Below are 19105 nucleotides of genomic sequence, written 5' to 3'. Positions count from 1 at the left end.
GACTTATGGATTTCTGTCGGGATGTAGCAGCAAATTCTATCACAGAGGTGTATATTTTATAAGTTATTTCCTGTAGCTTCAACGAGGAAGATCTAGCGTTGACATTCACACACACACACACACCCAGACACACACACACACACAGAGACACACACATGTGCAAATCCCAACATGCATTGCTGCTAACACGAGCGAAGCTGTAATCCTCTGCTGTTGGACTCCACAAACAGGCACTTTGTTCTGCTGAGGGACTTCAGCTGTTTCACATGGCACAGAGGGACAAACCAACATCACACACACACACAAACACACACACAATAACCTTCCTGTTTCAGTTAATTGCTGCTAACAAGCAGACTTTGGAGCCTCTAATGGCATATTTATTAATTAGATATTTACCCAAAATGTACAGATTAAACGAATGGCCTGAAGGAAAATGCCCTGTAGAAAGTTACTGGAGTGTGTGTGTGTGTGTGTGTGTGTGTGTGTGTGTGTGTGTGTGTGTGTGCGCATGCTCAGCGTGGGTTTCTGTGACCCACATCTTAATCATTTTTAAAGAGAATTATCAGTCGCTATCTAGTGGAAGCCGACACACAACGATGTGAGTGTGGGTGTTTGTGCATGTGCTGTGTGTGTGTGTGTGTGTGTGTGTGTGTGTGTGTCTGTTACTCTCTGCTTGGTTGCAAACAAACACAGGTGTTTATGTTTTTCAGGGTGCTTCAGGATCTTCTTGAACCCCCCATCATGTGTCTCAGTGTCCGTTATGATGCTGTTTGTGTGTGTTTTGTGACCTGTTGTGTGTGTGTGTGTGTGTGTGTTGGATCAGACCAGTCGTTCCAGTTCCCTCATGTGTGTCTGTCTCCACACTGGTACTGGGCTGATGGCTATCGTCCTCTGTCAAACCCATCTGTCTCCACCGCCCACGTGCCTGTCTGTCTACCAGTCTGTCTCTCGCCGTGTCGGCTTTTACATATTTTGAGACGCTGGGTGCAAAAATCGAAGGAAATGTGCTGTATTTGTGTGTGTGTGTGTGTGTGTGTGTATGGGTGTGTGTGTGTGTGTGTGTGTGTGTGAGAGATACAGTGTGCGGGTAATAAAGTCATCTTGATCACGCTATCATCCGCCTTTTAAAGGCTTTATGGCTTTGCACGGCCTTCACTCCAACCTTATTGCGGGGAGGGAAGCGATTTCTCCATCAGTAAACTTTGGAACCAGCAAACCATACCTGTGTGTGTGTGTGTGTGTGTGTGTGTGTGTGTGTGTGTGTGTGTGTGTGTTTGTGTGTGCTGCCCAAAAAGCAAGAATCAGTGATTGCATGTCCTTCATTAACAGAGTCATTGGTTAATGTGTCACTTGTACAATGGCAATTGCGGGCGGGCGGGCACACACACACACACACACACACACACACACACACACACACACACACACACACACACACACACACACACACACTAAGGTTGGAGTTGGCACCCCATCTGATAAGACTATAGTGCTCTGTCTGTTTTTACGGGTTGTTTAAGGTTATGTACACTCCCCCCTCACTCTCTCTGTGTTTGGGGGCAAATATGGGAGGAATGCAGACACACACACACTTCACTCTGCTTCATATTCACTTTATCTGCCATTGTGTTTAGTTTAACAAACTGTGCTCACTCACTGTAACCGGTAGGGTTAAAGTCAAAGTTTGTGCTTGAATTTGTCGCTACGTTTTGTCGGCCGCCGATGCGTTCATGAACCTCTGTTCATCAGGCCGCTGCGCCGTCCGGACCAGCGGATCTGAGAAATCACATTCAGCGTGTAACGAATCAATCCCAGAATGCCTTGGGCCGCTCAGATTTTGCAGCCCTGAGTACACACACACACACAGTTTTGCGTATTGATGAGCAAAGTCTTTGAACGCACCTGATTAGATGTTTATTGTAAATATGTACACACTCTGATGGATTGATTTCTTTAATGTGGAATATATTTTAAAGGGTTAATCCTTATTTTTCAGAGCAGTTCTGCAGCATAAGTCACTCATTCTGATTTGTTGTTTCTTGTTTTCACTCAGTAAGATGTGCCGTTCCTCACGTGACATCATGAACAAACTATTATTACTTCCCAAAACGATTACGCATTAACACAGGCACACAGTGTGTATTATGGTAATAAGTACTCGCACTCAAACACCAGCTTGCGTCTTGGCTTATACTGCTGTCAATCAGCCTCTGTTGTCTTGTCTTGGCCCTTTTATTCCTCGCTCCCCTTTTGCCTCTTTCCTTATCAGCTGGGAGAGAAAGAGGTGGAAGGAGCAGGAAAGGTGGGGTTTACCTGTGGCAGAGGCCCCACCTCCCTCTGCTGCCCATTGACAATGAGTAAACACTAACCCACCTCTGCTAACTCCACACTCAGACACCCAGGAGAGGAGAGCGGTCGTCTTTGGTGCCTGTCAGCACCCTAAGGAGCGTGAGAAGGACAGAGAGAGAGTGTTTCAGCGTTAGATACTCAGATACACAGAAAGTGTGTGTGTGTAGAAAGTGACTCCCAGACGCCAATACACACCTGCTGAAAGTCTTTGACCTGCTGGTGGTATCTGCGCTCCTCAGTGTGGCATACAGGTACAGTATGACAACCTTTTCCTCAAGTGTGTGTGTGTGTATTCTGTTTAGGTTTGCGGAAATGATTTGGAAGCAACATTGTAAATCTGAATCATCACGTTCTCTAAGTTCAGTCGTTCTGAGGCTGATATCTCTGTCGCCAGCTTGTTTTGGCAGATTGATACTGTTTGTATCACTTGTGGCCTCATTGTTGAGACTTTGTTTAGATGAGTGTTTGTTGTGATGCGGCTCTGCGGGGCTTTGTGGTTTCTGTATCGATTGACTCTCAGAGGCACAGACCAAAATGATTGAAGGCCACTTAAGCTCATCATTATTATTGGAATGGGGATCTCTCCGAGCCCTGAAACCAGCAGAACCTGTGGAGTGGCATGACACTGTATGTGTCCGTATGCATGTATGAGTGTGAGTGTGTGTGTGCGTGTGTGTGTGTGCGTGTGTGTGTGTGTGTGTGTGTTCAGGGTGGGGGATAAAAAAAATGCTTCAGTGATTATTACCTGTGCACTTCCTGGTCCTTTGTCATAAAAAGAGTGGACTTTTACCCCTGTAAGGTGAGCTGTGTGTGTGTGTGTGTGTGTGTGTGTGTGTGTGAGAGAGAGAGACAGTGACGGAGGAATCTGGAGATGTTGTTGTGACATTTATTCATTTCTACAGCACAAAAAGCAAACAAAAAGATTCTTGTGAAAATATTTCTTCTGCTCTGTACGTTTGACACTCTAACTGCACCACACACACACACACACACTCCCTTAACTGTGTTTGTTGACAGGGTGGAACTCTGCCCTGTGTGTGTAGGAGGGTTGACCGTTTTGTCAGCATACGTTGTAAGTGTGTGTGTGTGTGTGTGTGTGTGTGTGTGTGTGTGTGTGTGTGTGTGTGTGTGTGTGTGTGTGTGTTTGTGTGTGTGTGTGTGTGTGTGTGTGTGTGTGTGTGTGTGTGTGTGTGTGTGTGTGTGTGAAGGTCACAAGAAAACGTGCAAATCAAAGTGTTTTTTTAATGTTGAGTGAGTCAAATATCACCCTAACCTCAATCTGCTCATATATACCACACACACACACACACACACACACACACGCACACATGCATGCACACACACAAGCCGCTAAAGCCTTTATCACGAGTGTGTGACACTGTCAACGTCACTGGTAATTGTCTGAAACAATGTCTGCAGCAGCCATGGCGGCCCGGGCTGATTAGCTGGAAGAATGTGTTTGCTTAAGGCAGTAAAGCTCCTTTCAGTGCTGAAACTAAAACACTCATGTGAAGGAACGCGCTTACATGCGAGCGGGCGTGTGTGTGTGTGTGTGCCATTGTTACATGCTGGCCACATTTCTGAGTGGGTGTGATTGGTAGCAGGCGATCCTCTCTGTATTCAGGCTCAGATGAGAGCTGAGCTGTCGGCCATGATTGTTCACACTGAATCAATCATTCAGGTCGGCGCTTGTTTGTCAGATTAGAGTAGAAGCTTCTGAAGGTCCAGATGATTGAATCAAGGAGAACACACATCCTTCACTCAGCTTAGTGTAGTTTGTTAGCACTCAAGCCTAACTTTAGTCCATATTTAAATGTGAGGAATGATCTCCTTGTGAAATATCAGAAATGAAAATCTAGCACATCTACTTTGTTACTTAGTTACTTAATTACCACCTGTGGGGTTATCAAAGAGAAATCCCTCCCTTTTGTGTGTGTGCGTGTGTGTGTGTGTGTGTGGTGGGGGGATCACTCACACACGTCTGACCTGAAATTCTTCTGAGCGGTTTCACTTTGAAGGACCTTGTTGTACTGAGGGAGGCCTGAGGAGAACACTGGGTCCTGTCCTCCCCCTCCAGCCCTGTTCATTAGCCTCTCACTCCCCCCTCTCTCTCTCTCTCTCTCTCTCTCCCCCCCCCCCCCTTCCACCTCTCCATCTCTTCCCCACCCCTCGGCCCACCCTCCTCTCCACACCTTTCTCATTGGAGCTCTTTGAGCTTGAGTGAACCGGAGGAATGAGGGTGACAGGTACACAGAGGGGGGATGGGGGGGAGAAAAGAGGGAGGCAAAGCAGGACAGAGGCAGGGAGGAACATGAGGGTGGGGAACATTTTGGGATAAATCTTATTTCCTATGTTGATTAAATGAATCCATTGGCTGCTGTTGCCTCAGAGTGTTAATCGGCTTGAAGTCAACAAAGTCTTTTCTTTGAAAACCACGTCGCGGCGACTTCCTTATTATTCCGCACTGCGACTGAAACTCCACTCCTCTGCACGGCGGTGTAGCCTGCATGCTGACAGCTGAACTCTGTGACCCGCTGTGTGTGTGTGTGTGAGGACATCATGTGTCCTGAGGGGCTCGGCCGCAGCTTTCGCTTCTCCTTCCCTCGTCCAGGTTCATCCTTCGACTTGTGGTCACCTGCTGTAGCAAATCTGGACTTTGATACTGAATGTTTCTCAAACTAAATGTTACAGACACGGTTAGTATTTAATTTCAGCGCTCTGGTGATTTCTTGCATATCCAGAGAGGCTCTATGCAGACGACATCATCCTCTTCCTGCTCACCCTAACATTAATCCTGCAGATAAAAAAGTACAAGGAAATATTATTGTGAACATTTTTTGCTTGTGCGGGTGTGACCTAAAAATGTCTTTGACATTCCTAAAGCGTCTTATCGTTTTAAGCACAAGACAGGCAGGAGCATCTTCCAGGAAATGACGGTGTGTGTCTGAACACCGGTGCACTCCCACGAGTCACACAGGGCGTCTGGACTCGTGACACGCTACTCATTTACTTTAATGGGTGACCTGCAATAATAGACCACAGTCATACTGTTTCCCAGTCGAAGACGCTGATTACCGCTTCTGCCTTATCGCTGGTTGTTTTGCCTGTGCATGCTCGCGCCTGTGTGTGTGTGTGTGTGTGTGTGTGTGTGTGTGTGTGTGTGTGTGTGCACTTTCTGGCCCTGCCCTTAGGATCAAACTATCTTATCAGAGGCACAGTTTGATCTAAAACGTTTCAACCAAAGAAGGTCAGGAATGAAAATTAGAAGTTTAGGAATAACTGTGGATCAATCTGTCAGTCAGAAAAATGTGTGTGTGTGTGTGTGTGTGCCTGAGTAATGTTTAGGTGAATATATAGAATGATTGAGGGACAGACTGTTATTCCTCCATCCTTCCCTCTGGCCTTCCTGTGGGGTTTAACGGTTAACTGTTCTCCTCCTGATGGGCAGATTGTCCCTCTGTGCGGTCACCAGAGCGCCCGGCACCCCTGCAGTGTGTCTGCGTGCTGATTGGCTCTGGCTAATGATTGACAGTTAATCAGTTTGATGTAGACTGACCCCTTGGCAGAGTGAGGGCTGATTCCATCTTTAAATTGGCTCCCCACCTCTGTTCACTTCTCTCGGCTTAGCACACATACACCCCCCAAATGCACCGATTCACATTCCTCACACACACACGCAAACACACACGCACACACGCACACCTTTCACCCATTAAATTAAATCCCCTGTTTCATGAATGATGGGATTGATTTAATTAATTTGACCCTGTTTGTGATTGGTATTTGATAAGGTAAACAGTTAACACACACACACACACATACACACACACACACACACACACACACCCGTTTGTCCTTTAATGTCATTGTCTTTCTTTGTAATCTTCATCATTCTCTTGTTTTTATGCTAAATACTTTCTCTCCTCTCATGTTTACTCGATTGTTAAGGAGTGGGGCTGCTTTCAATATCTGCTGAAACTCACCTCACTCTCTCTCTCTCTGTCTCTCTCTCTCTCTCTCTCTCTCCCCCCCTCTCCTTCCCCCTCTCCCTCTCCCTCTCCCTCTCGCTCTCTCCCTCTCTCTCCCTCTCACTCTCTCCCTCTCTCTCTCCCTCTCCCCCTCTCCCCCTCTCCCTCTCTCTCTCCCTCTCTCTCTCTCTCTCCCTCTCTCTCCCTCTCCCTCTCCCTCCCTCTCCCTCTCCCTCTCCCTCTCTCGCACTGATGGGCGCTTAACAGAAACCGTCCGAGTCTTAAGTGTCTTTTTTCTCTCTCTCTCTCTGTGTGTGTGCGTCTGTGTCTGTGTGTGTCTTTTCCTCTGTGTCTGTTTTTCTCTCGGCCACCCCTCTATCTGCCCTCTTGGCTGCTCAGGAAGGTGTGTGTTGTTTGCTTAAGTTAAGCTGCGCTCGGAACATGTTCACCGTTGTTATGTACAAAAACACACACACACACACACACACTGAGTAGTAGTTTTGTGCTGACGTGACGTGGCTGCTCCCAGTAAGAGTTCTCAAACGTCCTTCCAGAGGGCCGGGGGATCCGATCCTTCCTGTGATTTCCACGTGTCAGCAACTCTCTGCTTCCTTGTTGAAGCAAACACACTCTCTCTCTCCGCAATAACTGCATTTCCCATCAGCCTCTGCTCCTCCCACCGCTCTGCTGTCTTCACTGGTTACTGCGTCTGTTATTTGCACGTCTCAGCAACAGGTGCTTTGACAAATGTCTGTATTTTGAAAAGTTCCCATTAATGACCGCAAAAGCAGGGCCGGGATCCACCCATCTACACACACACACACACACACACACACACACACACACACACACACACACACACACAGAGAGAGAGGGTACCTGCTTTAGCTCCACCTTCACTGGCTCTCGTGCTCTGCAGCTCTGGCTTAGTCTGTGTGTGTGCGTGTGTGTGTGTGTGTGTGTGTGTGTGTAGAGGAGGCTGGCCTCTGTGCTTAGTGCCCTGCTGTACCTGTCTCTCATGGAGGTGGACTCTCACTCCCAGAGCAGGCAGCCAAGCGGCGGAGCGCTGTGAAGCAACAGGGGTAGCTATCCTCCCATCTGACCGCTCTCCTTTCCTCTCCTTCCTCTCCTTCCTCTCCTTCCTCTCCCTCCCTCCTCTCCCTCCTTCCTCTTCTCCTCTCTCTCTCTCCGCCTCGATGTCTTTTTCACCCTTTTCTGTCCTCTCTGTCACTCTCACTTCCCTTCTTCTCGTCTTTGGGTTTTGTAGCGACTCAGCTCTGTTTTGTGATCTGAAAGTGTGAAAGTGTGTCAGATTAATGTTGAGTAACTTTGTAAGAAGAAGAAGAAGTGCATGCGTCTTGTTTTTGAAGCCAGGCTGGGATAATGTTTGCACGTTGTATCTAATCTGCTGGGAAGTTATGGGTGTTGTGGGTCGGATTGGTCCATCTGAGCGCGGCGCCGTCTCATTGGCTGTGTGTGTTCCTGCTGCTGCTGCGTGACCCCGTTGTTAGGGGCTGCTGGGTCGACGCCGCCGGTCAATCTGGTCGACATGCGCCTACAGTTAAGATGGCGGCTTCCTTCTTTGGCGCTGTTTTCTTCAGCACGCTCGGCTCAATGTCACTCAGGACAGAAGTGCTGACTCAGAGACGCATTGTTCCTTGGTTTGTGCGCACACAACCGGCTATACACACACACACACACACACACACACACACAGAGGGTTTGGAGGCTTTTTTCTGTACATTAAGCAATTTCACACACACGCTGTTAATACGTAGAGAATCAGGTGCTTCTATCAATCATAAACACGACGTAATGGGCAATAACTGCAACACTTTAACCCAGAGAGACGGAGCTGTTACCCAATACAACCTGTGCTCGCTCACTTCACTGCAGGTCACAGCCCCCCGGGTTCATAACCTTTGACCAGGTGAACTGTGTGTGTGTGTGTGTGTGTGTGTGAATGAGTGAGGACGGCCTTCATATGTGAACATTCACCAAACAAATAAGTAAGATTGCTGTTGTTTTTGTGTGTAAAGACAAAAGTCAGGATGGACAAATCACAAATCTACACGCTTATACTTCTGCACAATGAGCTCTGTCTCCTCTCTCTCTCTCTTTCTCTCCCTCCCTCTCTCCCCCTCTCTCTTTCTCTCTCTCGCCCCCCCTCCCTCTCTGTCTGTCCATGTGAGTAGAGGCTGTGATTTTTGTTGGCTGTGGTTAATCATCCACCTGTAGCTGCCTGATATTTCTTACACTCTCCCCCTCTGTCTTACTATTACACGCACGCAGGGTTTGCCTCTATTATTTTGGTAATGGCAGGTCCTTTCAGATCAAACTTCAAAGTCACACACATACACACACATACACACACGCACACTGACTGCTATGATTTCCTGAGGCAGGCAGTAATATGTACAGAAAGTAGGTTACCCCCACTCCCAGACCAAATACCTGAAATACATTGTAGAGGAAACATTCTCAGTGACGGGAACCTTATGAAAGACTGCGGACCTGATTGTATCACGCAGTGTGCCGACTTCACACTGTCACTGGCGCCTTTTTTTTCTTTCTTTTTCTATTATCAGGGAGCAGAACTCCCATAGTGGATATTGTCCTCCCTTTGTCACCGGCCCGGCCAGATAAGGCTGATGGAATCATGTTAGCACTTCACACGGCACACGGGGACAGAGGGGAAAACAGAGAAGCAGAACTCAAACAGAAACAACAAGCGCCGAGCAACACAGAGATAATAGCGAAAACGAGAGGCCAAACCCAGAGCGGGCGTCCTCACAAACCAACGTCACCGGCGTGGAGATGATGGCCGTCGTCCTGCCTCCTAATGTCATCTCGACCTATGTCAGATAGAAGGAGGACATAACATCCTGTCTTTCCCCAGACGCGCTTCTCTTCTTTTTCCCTCTCATCCTTATCTGCTATGGATGATCACGCTCTACTTTCAAATAACTAACAAGTTTTGTTTACTTTGTCCGCCCTACATTTTATTTAGGCTATTCAAAGCATATTTGTGTCTCTGTTGTTGAGCTCACGTGTGTAGCATTCATGTCTCGGTGTGGGCAAGGTGATGTGTAGGCAATTCTAAGCCATTCAGCCTTGGGGCGAAGTAATAAGTGAGCAGGTGTGTGTGTGTGTGTGTGTGTGTGTGTGTGTGTGTGTGTGTGTGGGAGAGTGGGATATTGGGTCAGGTCAAATGAGCGTGTGCGTTACCATGGATGCTTGGCTTTGTAGTGTTTTACCTTTGTTGACTGCCTCACCTATCTCTGTCAAAGTCCAGGCAAAATCATGACGCACGCAAACACACACATGCGCACACACACACACACACACGATGCCTCACAAAACTTACAAGAGGTTCTTGTTTATTTGGCCTGTTTGCTGATATGACTACATCAGTTCTGGTGAAAAGGGGTTTGCTTTGTAGTTTGACTTTGATTGACAGCCTCAGCGTGGTGATTTGGGGATTTTTCCACTCTGAATGCTTACGGTGTTGGAAAATAGAGCAGGAGAGTAAGAGGTTTATGTCAGGGAAGCCGATTTCTGATTGTTCCCTGTTCCTCTTATATGGCTGTGGACTTTAATGAAGTGCTAAACTTACAAAAGCCCGGCACACACACACACATGCACACGCACACACACACACACACATACACATACATACAGAAACACACAGAAACACACAGTGCTGCACTTCTACACAGTATTAACATTGATATTGATGAGGAGGTTGAAAGTCCAACACCTCATACTGGCACCTGAATGTCACACAGCGTAACATGTCAGACAAAGAAGAAATTAGTTTTCACAGCTTTATTAGTGTTTTACGCTGAATTCTTCTTGGGGCTTAACCATAACTCAATATGTCTTACTTATTTTTTGTCATACACACACACACACACACACACACACACACACACGCACACACACACACACACACACACACACACACCCCATGGACATGTGACCTAGTTGCACTCAGTGAACCTTGAGCTGAGGTTTTGTGGGTTTACAGCCCTTCATTCTCTCTGATTGGGGTCAGAGGTCAGCAAAGAATCTAAGGAGCTCAACAAAACAAGGTTGTAAAAGCTGTGATAGGAGCTGAGGCCTCGGGGATTTATAGATGTTGTGTTTGCCGTGTTTTGTCCAGATAACATACTGTATGTAAGACAAACATCGGCTCATCACTTCATCTGTGTTCGCTTCCGTGTGACATATGTGGTTTATCAGCACTTTTCTGCTTTGGATTCTTCTTCTTCTTCTTCTTCTCTGTTTGGCATTTGCAGTGGCTACAGTTGAACCGAACTTTAAATCTCAATTTGGTCTGCTCTCTCCAGGCCCCGATCTGATTGGATGGTTTTGTCAGAATGACAGCAGAAGATCCTGCTTCCTCCTCAACGATGAGCAACAACGCCACCCCATCCATGCCCTCCAAGCCCTCCGGCAGCCCCCACCACTCTCTCCAAGGACAGATGGCCGTCTCCGAAGGAGTGGCAGGTGCTCCCAACGAGGCAGCGCTGGTGGCCCTGATGGAGCGCACCGGCTACGGCATGGTCCAGGAGAACGGTCAGCGTAAATACGGCCCGCCTCCTGGCTGGTGTGCCCAATCTCCACCCCGGGGATGTGAAATTTTTGTGGGCAAGATCCCACGGGACGTTTACGAGGACGAGCTGGTCCCCGTGTTCGAGTCTGTTGGACGGATCTATGAGATGCGCCTGATGATGGATTTCGACGGGAAGAACCGAGGCTACGCGTTTGTGATGTACACGGAGAAACACGAGGCCAAGCGCGCCGTGCGGGAGCTCAACAACTATGAGGTGCGGCCCGGGCGGCTGCTGGGGGTCTGCTCCTCTGTGGACAACTGTCGCCTCTTCATCGGCGGCATCCCCAAGACCAAAAAGCGTGAGGAGATCCTGGAGGAGGTCTCCAAGGTGACAGAGGGCGTGTTAGATGTGATTGTTTATGCCAGTGCTGCTGACAAGATGAAGAACCGCGGCTTCGCCTTCGTTGAGTACGAGTCGCACCGCGCAGCCGCCATGGCCCGCAGGAAGCTGATGCCAGGACGCATTCAGCTGTGGGGCCATCAGATCGCGGTGGACTGGGCTGAGCCGGAGATTGATGTGGACGAGGACGTCATGGAGACCGTGAAGATCCTCTACGTCAGAAATCTCATGATGGAGACCAGCGAGGAGGCAATCAGACAGGTGGGCTTGCTCAAACGGTTTAAAGTGGTGAGGTGTAAGCGTTCTGTAGATTTATCTGATCAGGTGTTCTCTTTTTCACTCAGGTGTTCAGCCATTGGAACCCTGGATGTGTGGAACGTGTGAAGAAAATCCGCGACTATGCATTTGTCCACTTCACCTCCCGAGACGACGCCGTCCAGGCCATGGACCACCTCAACGGCACAGAGGTGGAGGGGTCCTGCATTGAGGTGACTCTAGCCAAGCCTGTGGATAAAGAGCAGTACACACGCTATCAGAAGGCCTCCAAGGGGGCCGCGGCGCCTCCAGAGGCTCCTCAGCCTCAGAACTACGTTTACCAGTGCGACCCCTACACACTGGCATACTACGGTTATCCCTACAACACACTCATCGGACCCAACAGAGACTACTTCGTCAAAGGTTAGAAACCCTTTTGTTCTGTACTAACAAGAACACTGTGTATGAGATGTAACTGACAGTAACTGTTGTAAGAACAATGGGGAAACTACAATTTTCCAATGGACACGATGACTAAGATAATAATGATTTCATCTACGATGAGAGTTTGTTTTTTTTAATCTTTAACTTGAGATTTGTTGTTTGAAAAACAAACGCGATAAGAGGTGATGGACCAATGAATGCTAATCCCATTACCTCTGACTGATGACTGATAAAGTATTGATGGTCTTTGGGTGATAGCAAGAGAAATCTATTTGACTTTCAACAATGATTGTGTTTTGGTTTTCTCTCCAAAGGATCCCCAATGATACAGAGCAATGGTAATCTCTCACATCCTTACTCCTACTCATTTCCTTCAATGAAACAATGCGATTCATGTGACAAACTTTCTAACACAATCATTTCCTGCTATGCTGTCACCTCCCAACCTATGCTGGGTTGTCGATGAAGATCATAACAAAGCTCGTCCGAGATTAATATGCCGAACCCTCCTTCTATAGATATGTAGGTCATTTAACAGGTCACATTACAGTTCAAGCATCAGAACAGAAGGACCCCCGCCTCCCGCACCCCACCCCGGACCTCACTGACCTTAACAGTCTCGCTCAGTCAGTTACTCAATGACCTTCTGATTGTGTTACATTTAAGAGAGAGGAGGAACACAATCTTCTCTGATTGAGTGCATCCATTATAAAAACCCCAATGAATAAATCATTGACAACTGCTGTATAGATAATAATGAGATCATCATCTGGTTTGCCATTTTAATAACCAATCAGATCATCATAAAGGGTTCTTCCGCTACAAATATTTACATAATTTGGTAATCCAGATGCCGTTCAGATTAATGGCTTATTAATAATCTATAAAGTATTAATAAACACAGCCACAGTTTATTTGTGAATCCCGCCTTGAACGACGCCCCGATGCACAGTTTTTGTTACAAGTTGCCCCCAAGCTGCAGAACGTCCTAAACCATACCCCCTCCCCCCTGTTACTATATTACTTATTGTATTTCAAGCAGGTACTGTGCGAGGTCGTGGCCGTGCTGCAGCAGGTAACCGCACCCCCGGACCACGGGGGTCGTACCTGGGGGGTTACTCTGCCGGCCGTGGTATCTACAGCCGCTACCATGAGGGCAAAGGCAAGCAGCCCGACAAGCCCTATGAGCTCATACCCGGCCTGGATCTCGCTGCCTCCGTCAACCAAGTTGGCCTCAAACCTGGCACAAGTCAGTGAGCTAGACGTTTTCCACATCCTCGCCCACCTCCAAAGCTTCTTACTAACACTTCCAGACCCTAATTCTTCACTGTCCTGTACAGTTTGAGGGACTATTTTTGGAGGATAAGCTGGTGGTTGTTACTAAATGGCCGTGTTGAGGAGGACTGATTTACAGTGATCAATCATATCAACCTTTGGAGATCGTCCTTTCTAGCAGGGCCTGATAGTAACTGCCATGTTTGGTTCCTCAATCTTTCCTCTTTCCACATCAGAGAGATGATTGTCTCTGTGATGTACTGGTTGATGCTTCCATAATGTGCTGAACTCCAGCTCCTGGCCGTAATGTGGCTCATCAAATCTTGATTTTCCCTTTCAATTATGATTGAAGAAAATTCATCTTTTAAACATAACATATTGATTTTGTCGATATCTATAACAGTAGGTCAGCAGCCAAATGATTTCAGTCAGGAGCGGAGTTGAACTGCATTATGTCTCTTTTCTCTGGATTCTGTTCACACTATTCTGATCAATATGGAAACATAATACCAATGTTTTGTAAGAGGTTACTTGCTGCTGTCTATACTTACACTCTGATCATTTTGCAGTGTATGTCATTTGATTTGTATACAGCTATTTGTTTATCAGTAAGTAAAAAGATGATATTTGCACTGCAAATGTGAAATAATGAAACAGAAAACAAGATGATAGATCATCTAAGTACATTTATTAATGTAGCAGCAAATAGTTTCCTCTGTCTGAAAATATCATAATCAGCAGACTGTGATAAACATTGGTGTTATCCTTTGACATTTCGGTCAAAGCACAAACATTACACTTATTCTCAGTAACCCACCCGCCTTTGTGTGATCTGCTGCTGTTTGCATGCATTGAACTCTCTGACCTGTTGTGTATGTAACATATTGGTTCATCATTGTCCTTGTGCTCCCTCTGGATTTATGTGACCAAAGTCTGGACCTTGGTCTCAGTCTGGGTGGAATCACAGGATCACCACTGAAGAGAAAAGACTTTTGTCCATCTGAAACAATGACTGACGTTGTGTTCGCTCTATGTGCATGCATGTGTGTGTGAGTGTGTGTGTGTGTGCGTGTGCATGTGTGTGTGTGAGATTTGGAGCTTTGGGGTTAATCCACCAGCATAATCCGAATCACAACCTAACGCCAGCTTGTGCAACTTCTTATTTTCCACTTTCTTTCTTTCTCTACGTTGAATCCTTCAACTTTTCTCCCTGTGGTGTGTCTGTGTCTGCATGTGAATGTTGTGCGTGATAACCTATTAACCATCTCTTGCTAAACTCTTTTTTTTCTGCAGTGATCCGCCGGCTTATTCATGCTCTCATTCTTGTGTGTGTTCACGTGCAGTGGCGTTGCAGACTCTGGGTGGACAGTACCCAGTGTTCAGTGCGGCTCCCCCAGCCAAGCTCATGGAGGAAGGGAAGGTGCACACAGTGGAGCACCTGATCAACCCGCTGACCATGCAGCACGCAGACCACACCGCCGCCCCTTCAGCTGCCACTGTCCTACCTGCTGTCTCTACCCCGCCACCTTTCCAGGTGTGCATTCAGAGGGTTACACACACACACACACACACACACACACACACACACACATTTCACTTACTTTACATTACATTACATTACATTACGATCATTTAGCAGACGCTTTTATCCAAAGCGACTTACAATAAGTGTGTTCAACAAAGGTAGATAAAAGAACTTCAGGTCACAAGAAATCGTAAGCGCATTTCCTTCCTAAACCAACAGCTAAGAGCATAACTAGAGCTAGAGTAGAAGTGCAATAAGTTAGGTACTATGATGAATGAGAAAAAAAGGACAGATTAGAAATGAAAGATTAGAAAACAAGAGCATCAGAAGTGTGTTCTGTTCTGTTTCGACTGGCCCCATCCTTGGGGCCTTGGGGATCACTATTTTGACATCACAGGTTTCTGCGTCTCGGTGTTAAAGATAGCAAGTTTAAATGAAATATAAATCCACTCTTGGAAGTTTGGGCTGTTAACATTCACCAACAATTGTGTAGGAGAGACTTTAGTCATTGAACTTCTACTTCTAAAGCACCAACAGGATGTGACCTTAGTGATCTGGTAGAGGTCAGTTTCCCTGACTTTGTACGTCCTCACATTGTATTGATGAACTGATTAGTGCTTCCTGAATAGTTGGTGTCATCCTCTTTTAAGATTTTAACCCTCCTTTTCCTTCTTCATGGTCTTCTTCCTCTTTCCTCTCCTGTGGTTCTCAGGGTCGTCCGATCACTCCAGTCTATGCCATGGCTCATAACGTACAGCGCATCCCAACAGCTGCCGGCCTGTACAGCGCTGGATACGTCCCCATCACTAACTATGCTGCCAACTCTGCGGCTCTGGCCGCTCTGCAGAAGAACGCGGCAGTGGCGGCTGCAGCATACGGAGGATACGCAGGCTACGCCGTGCCACAGGCATTCCCCGCCACGGCCTTCCAGCTGCCCATCCACGACGTCTACCAGACGTACTGAAGTTCCGACCACATGAAGCAACAGCGTCGTCCATGCTGGGTGGGACTGACTGACCGCATCTGAACACCGCACATGTCTGTTTCATCACACTGAGACATCATTGTGAAGTAAAGATCCAGAACACAGACTATGAAACATCATCCGCCTGACCTCTCAGATTCTTCTGTCCCGCCTGGCCTCAGTGTATCCTGGTTAATTAGAAAACAGCAGCGTTTCCTTCAGTCATTAAAAAGCGATGTAGACGACAGTTCTGTCCGTACGCTGAGGAAACCTTCTATATGCTGACAGTGCTCCTACAACAACAACGAGCCTAGATCACATTAACAGCAGTCACCACTCAATCTGACCCCCCCGACCCCACCCTGCCATATTCCTATGGTGACGAGAACACTGAAGGTACAAGTATTTATGAAGAGAAGATACATATTTAAGGTTTTATTCTCTCTCTAAGTCTCTCTTTTTATTTCTTTTGGCGAGGGGGGGGGCTTCCTTTACACTATGCTATGTTTTTAGCTTTCTAAAAGTACAAATAAATACAAAAAGGCATTAAACAAAAACAAAACATGAAGGGTGGTACAAAGTGAAGTGAAAGGAAGTAAAAGCAGCAGGAAGTACTGACCTGTGATACCACTGAAGAGGAGTATTGTTGGATATACTAAAAGTTTGTGCTAGTATTTTTCCATTAACATAGAGTATTGTAGAAATGTCTACATGCTGCGGGCAAGACTATCCGTCCATGCAGTTTGAGCATGCTTCAAAAAAAAAAGAACTGTTTTTCTTTCTTTGGTTATTTTGTGTTTTGCTTATTTTAAATGAAGGCTATGAGTTGTTGTTGTTGTTGTTGTTGTTGTTGTTGTTTATTGGCCTATCATTAGCTTCCACACTAGTTTGTCTCTGCTTTGCGCCTTTTTAAACATTATATCTTGGTTTGTTTGAAGAAGAATTTTTGCCAACTCAATAATATTATTGTATTGCGTTAGATTCCTTTGGGGAGGAAGTGATGGCTAAAGAAGCTGGAAATGTTTTTTCAGTGATGGGCAACAGGGATATCTGTCGTCTTATGCATTCAAGCATCACGTGACTACTTGAGGGCTTTTCTTTAGAGACCCTCAGATATTTGGTTTAACTTAATATCTGCTGGGAGTCTAAGACTGAACAGAGGTTAGATATTGTTTTTTTTTCTCTTATTCATATGTCTTTATTATTGTTTTTGAGTTATTTGACTTTTGAAAGGTGAACAAATATGGACAGAAATGAGAGATGTTTTCCTGTATGGACTGGAACACTCTGTCACTTAAAGTGCTCTGGCATTGTCAGTGCTATCTAACAAAACGTTAAGGCTTCACTCCAGTCCACCTGAGTCTCTGGGCTTGATTACGGTGCCTTACATCTGCATATGTGCCACTCTGGGCTCCATTCCAATGCCTTTTTGCTGTGCCTTTCCTAATGAAGCACAGCACCAAAGTCATACTTCCATTTACTAAGATTCTGTGGTATTATTGTAGTATGGTGAGTTTCAGTCTCTGCAGGCTTTCTCTCACCTGAGCTCTGTTCTCTGGATGCTCCAGCAGTAACACTCCTCTCTCTTTCTCGTCCTGTAACTGTGCTTGACCAAGGTGCACTTAAACGTATTTATAAAAGGCAAGAGATTGCCACTTTCACATGAAGAGATATTTAAACTGAGCAAGAGTGCGTGTGTCAACTTGCCTGGTTGGTGTTTTTTAATGCCTGTATGTCTAACAGAGTTTTTTTCCCCACATTGTTAAAGCAAGAATATCACCTATGAATGTCTAGCAGGCACTTTTTAACTGGGTAGAGTATTGAACACAAGTGAGATACTGGGAGAAGCTGGAGCAATACCTCACACAAAAAGTAGCCATGCATGTACTAAATGTGATACATATGTGCACAAACAAACATGAACGGATGCAACCTGCTGCTGATCACGAATCACACTCCAGAAGAACAGGCTTTGTATGTGACAGCTTTTATATACTTATAATACTTTGTAACCCATGCAAACAAATGAAACACATTCTCCATTCCATTTTTAGAATGTATTTCTTGCAGAGGAATTTATTTGCTTGATTTCCACCATAATAGAGATTTAGGCGTAGATTCCATTCCTCTCCAACAGTAGGATGAGTATGACTTTGTACAGACAGAAGATGGTCTGGATATAGAGATTGTAAAAGACATCATGACTAAGACATTGGTCTATGTTGTCCACAGGGTACTCCCACACTGTATTTCTCACAGTCTCACAGTCCATCTAAGTCTGTGTTGCTACTTCTCTCCCTCTGAAACTGGATTTGACTTAGAAAACAAACTGCTGATAATGGCTTTTATTATGTTCTTGTTTGATGACAATAAGTCAGGATATATTTAATATATGCATTACATTTGTTGTTTATGAAGTGAGTGAAAAGGTATAATATATTCCAAAAACATATTTCTTTTCTTTATATATGCCTTATTTAGGGAGTAAAGACAGAGTAACAAAAAAGTAGATTTTGTTTTGCCAAAGTGTCCAACAGTTTTTAACTTTCAAAGTTATTGTGTTTTTGTTTTGTGTAATATGCTGTTAGAATGTACTATTTCATACTGGATTGGGTGTTGTGAGTGGGAGTACCATAGTATTACAGCCTACAGTATGCCTTCCCTATCAGCTTCACAATTACCAATTTCACCATCCCAGACTGAAGTGGGTCATTACAGCTGTGACTCCTGATGGATCTCAGAGTACTGGCCCTGGTTTTGTCTTGACAGGTGTATTTTTTAAGTACATAATGTTTTGTCTAATCTATTGGAGGCTGTAGGAGATAGCAGTCATCAGCGGAATGTTTTAATGCCTTAGAAAGCAGAAAAGTCACCCTCTTCTGCCTCCCACTCAAAACACCTGCTTTACTTCCTGATGCCTGCATTTCACCTGCACTGCAGAAGTGGGATGGACTCCTCCCGCTTGTTGTTTTAGTAGTGCAGAGCTTGATATGCCTAGTTAAAATAGGTGTTACCATTTTAAACCTAGTGTGTGCCTTATTGCCAAAATGTGCCCTTTGCTTTACCTTTGTAGGCCTATGCAGACTGTTTTCTATCAGGTTTGTTTGTTTAAAAAAAAAAGCTTGTTCAGCATTGTTATATTTATAGTGATGAAGTAGACAAATAAAGCATTTTCAAAAGGATGCAATGTTCTGGCGTTTATTTCATTGTCTGAATCATATCCGCAAGGTTTAATGATTGATTAAAATATCTACATTTCAGATGCTCCATCAAAGGTTCATAGGCAGAAGACTTTGACCGCTGAACTTTGTGAACGGAAACGAGTCCTTGACCTGATACATCAGCTATTCTCAAGCAATGAGTT

General features: G+C 45.7%; 1 protein-coding gene across 9 annotated transcripts in view; it reads left to right on the top strand.

The window, feature by feature from the left end:
• rbm47 (RNA binding motif protein 47) overlaps window positions 1–18923 on the top strand; it is a 26224-nt gene extending 7301 nt beyond the window's left edge. For 5 of the 9 annotated variants that reach the window (XM_076170356.1, XM_076170352.1, XM_076170353.1 and 2 more), the window contains 6 exons: window positions 10673–11539; window positions 11623–11956; window positions 12292–12315; window positions 13017–13226; window positions 14596–14786; window positions 15490–18923. In XM_076170356.1, the coding sequence (XP_076026471.1) occupies window positions 10703–11539; window positions 11623–11956; window positions 12292–12315; window positions 13017–13226; window positions 14596–14786; window positions 15490–15741 (1848 nt within the window). In that variant the 5' untranslated portion in view covers window positions 10673–10702 and the 3' untranslated portion in view covers window positions 15742–18923. Of the gene's footprint in view, window positions 1–2383; window positions 2604–7295; window positions 7403–10672; window positions 11540–11622; window positions 11957–12291; window positions 12316–13016; window positions 13227–14595; window positions 14787–15489 lie in introns of those variants that run through there. The other 4 variants (XM_076170355.1, XM_076170354.1, XM_076170357.1 and 1 more) reach the window with 4 other exon arrangements.
• Window positions 18924–19105: the final 182 nt, after the last annotated feature.

Source organism: Genypterus blacodes, unplaced genomic scaffold (genome assembly GCF_046128005.1).
Source record: "Genypterus blacodes isolate CSIRO-AG114 ecotype Tasmania unplaced genomic scaffold, CSIRO-AGI_Gbla_v1 ptg000216l_1, whole genome shotgun sequence".
Lineage (NCBI taxonomy): Eukaryota > Metazoa > Chordata > Actinopteri > Ophidiiformes > Ophidiidae > Genypterus > Genypterus blacodes.
The sequence above is the reverse complement of the archived record's forward strand: the minus strand, read 5'-3'. Positions and strand labels throughout refer to the sequence as shown.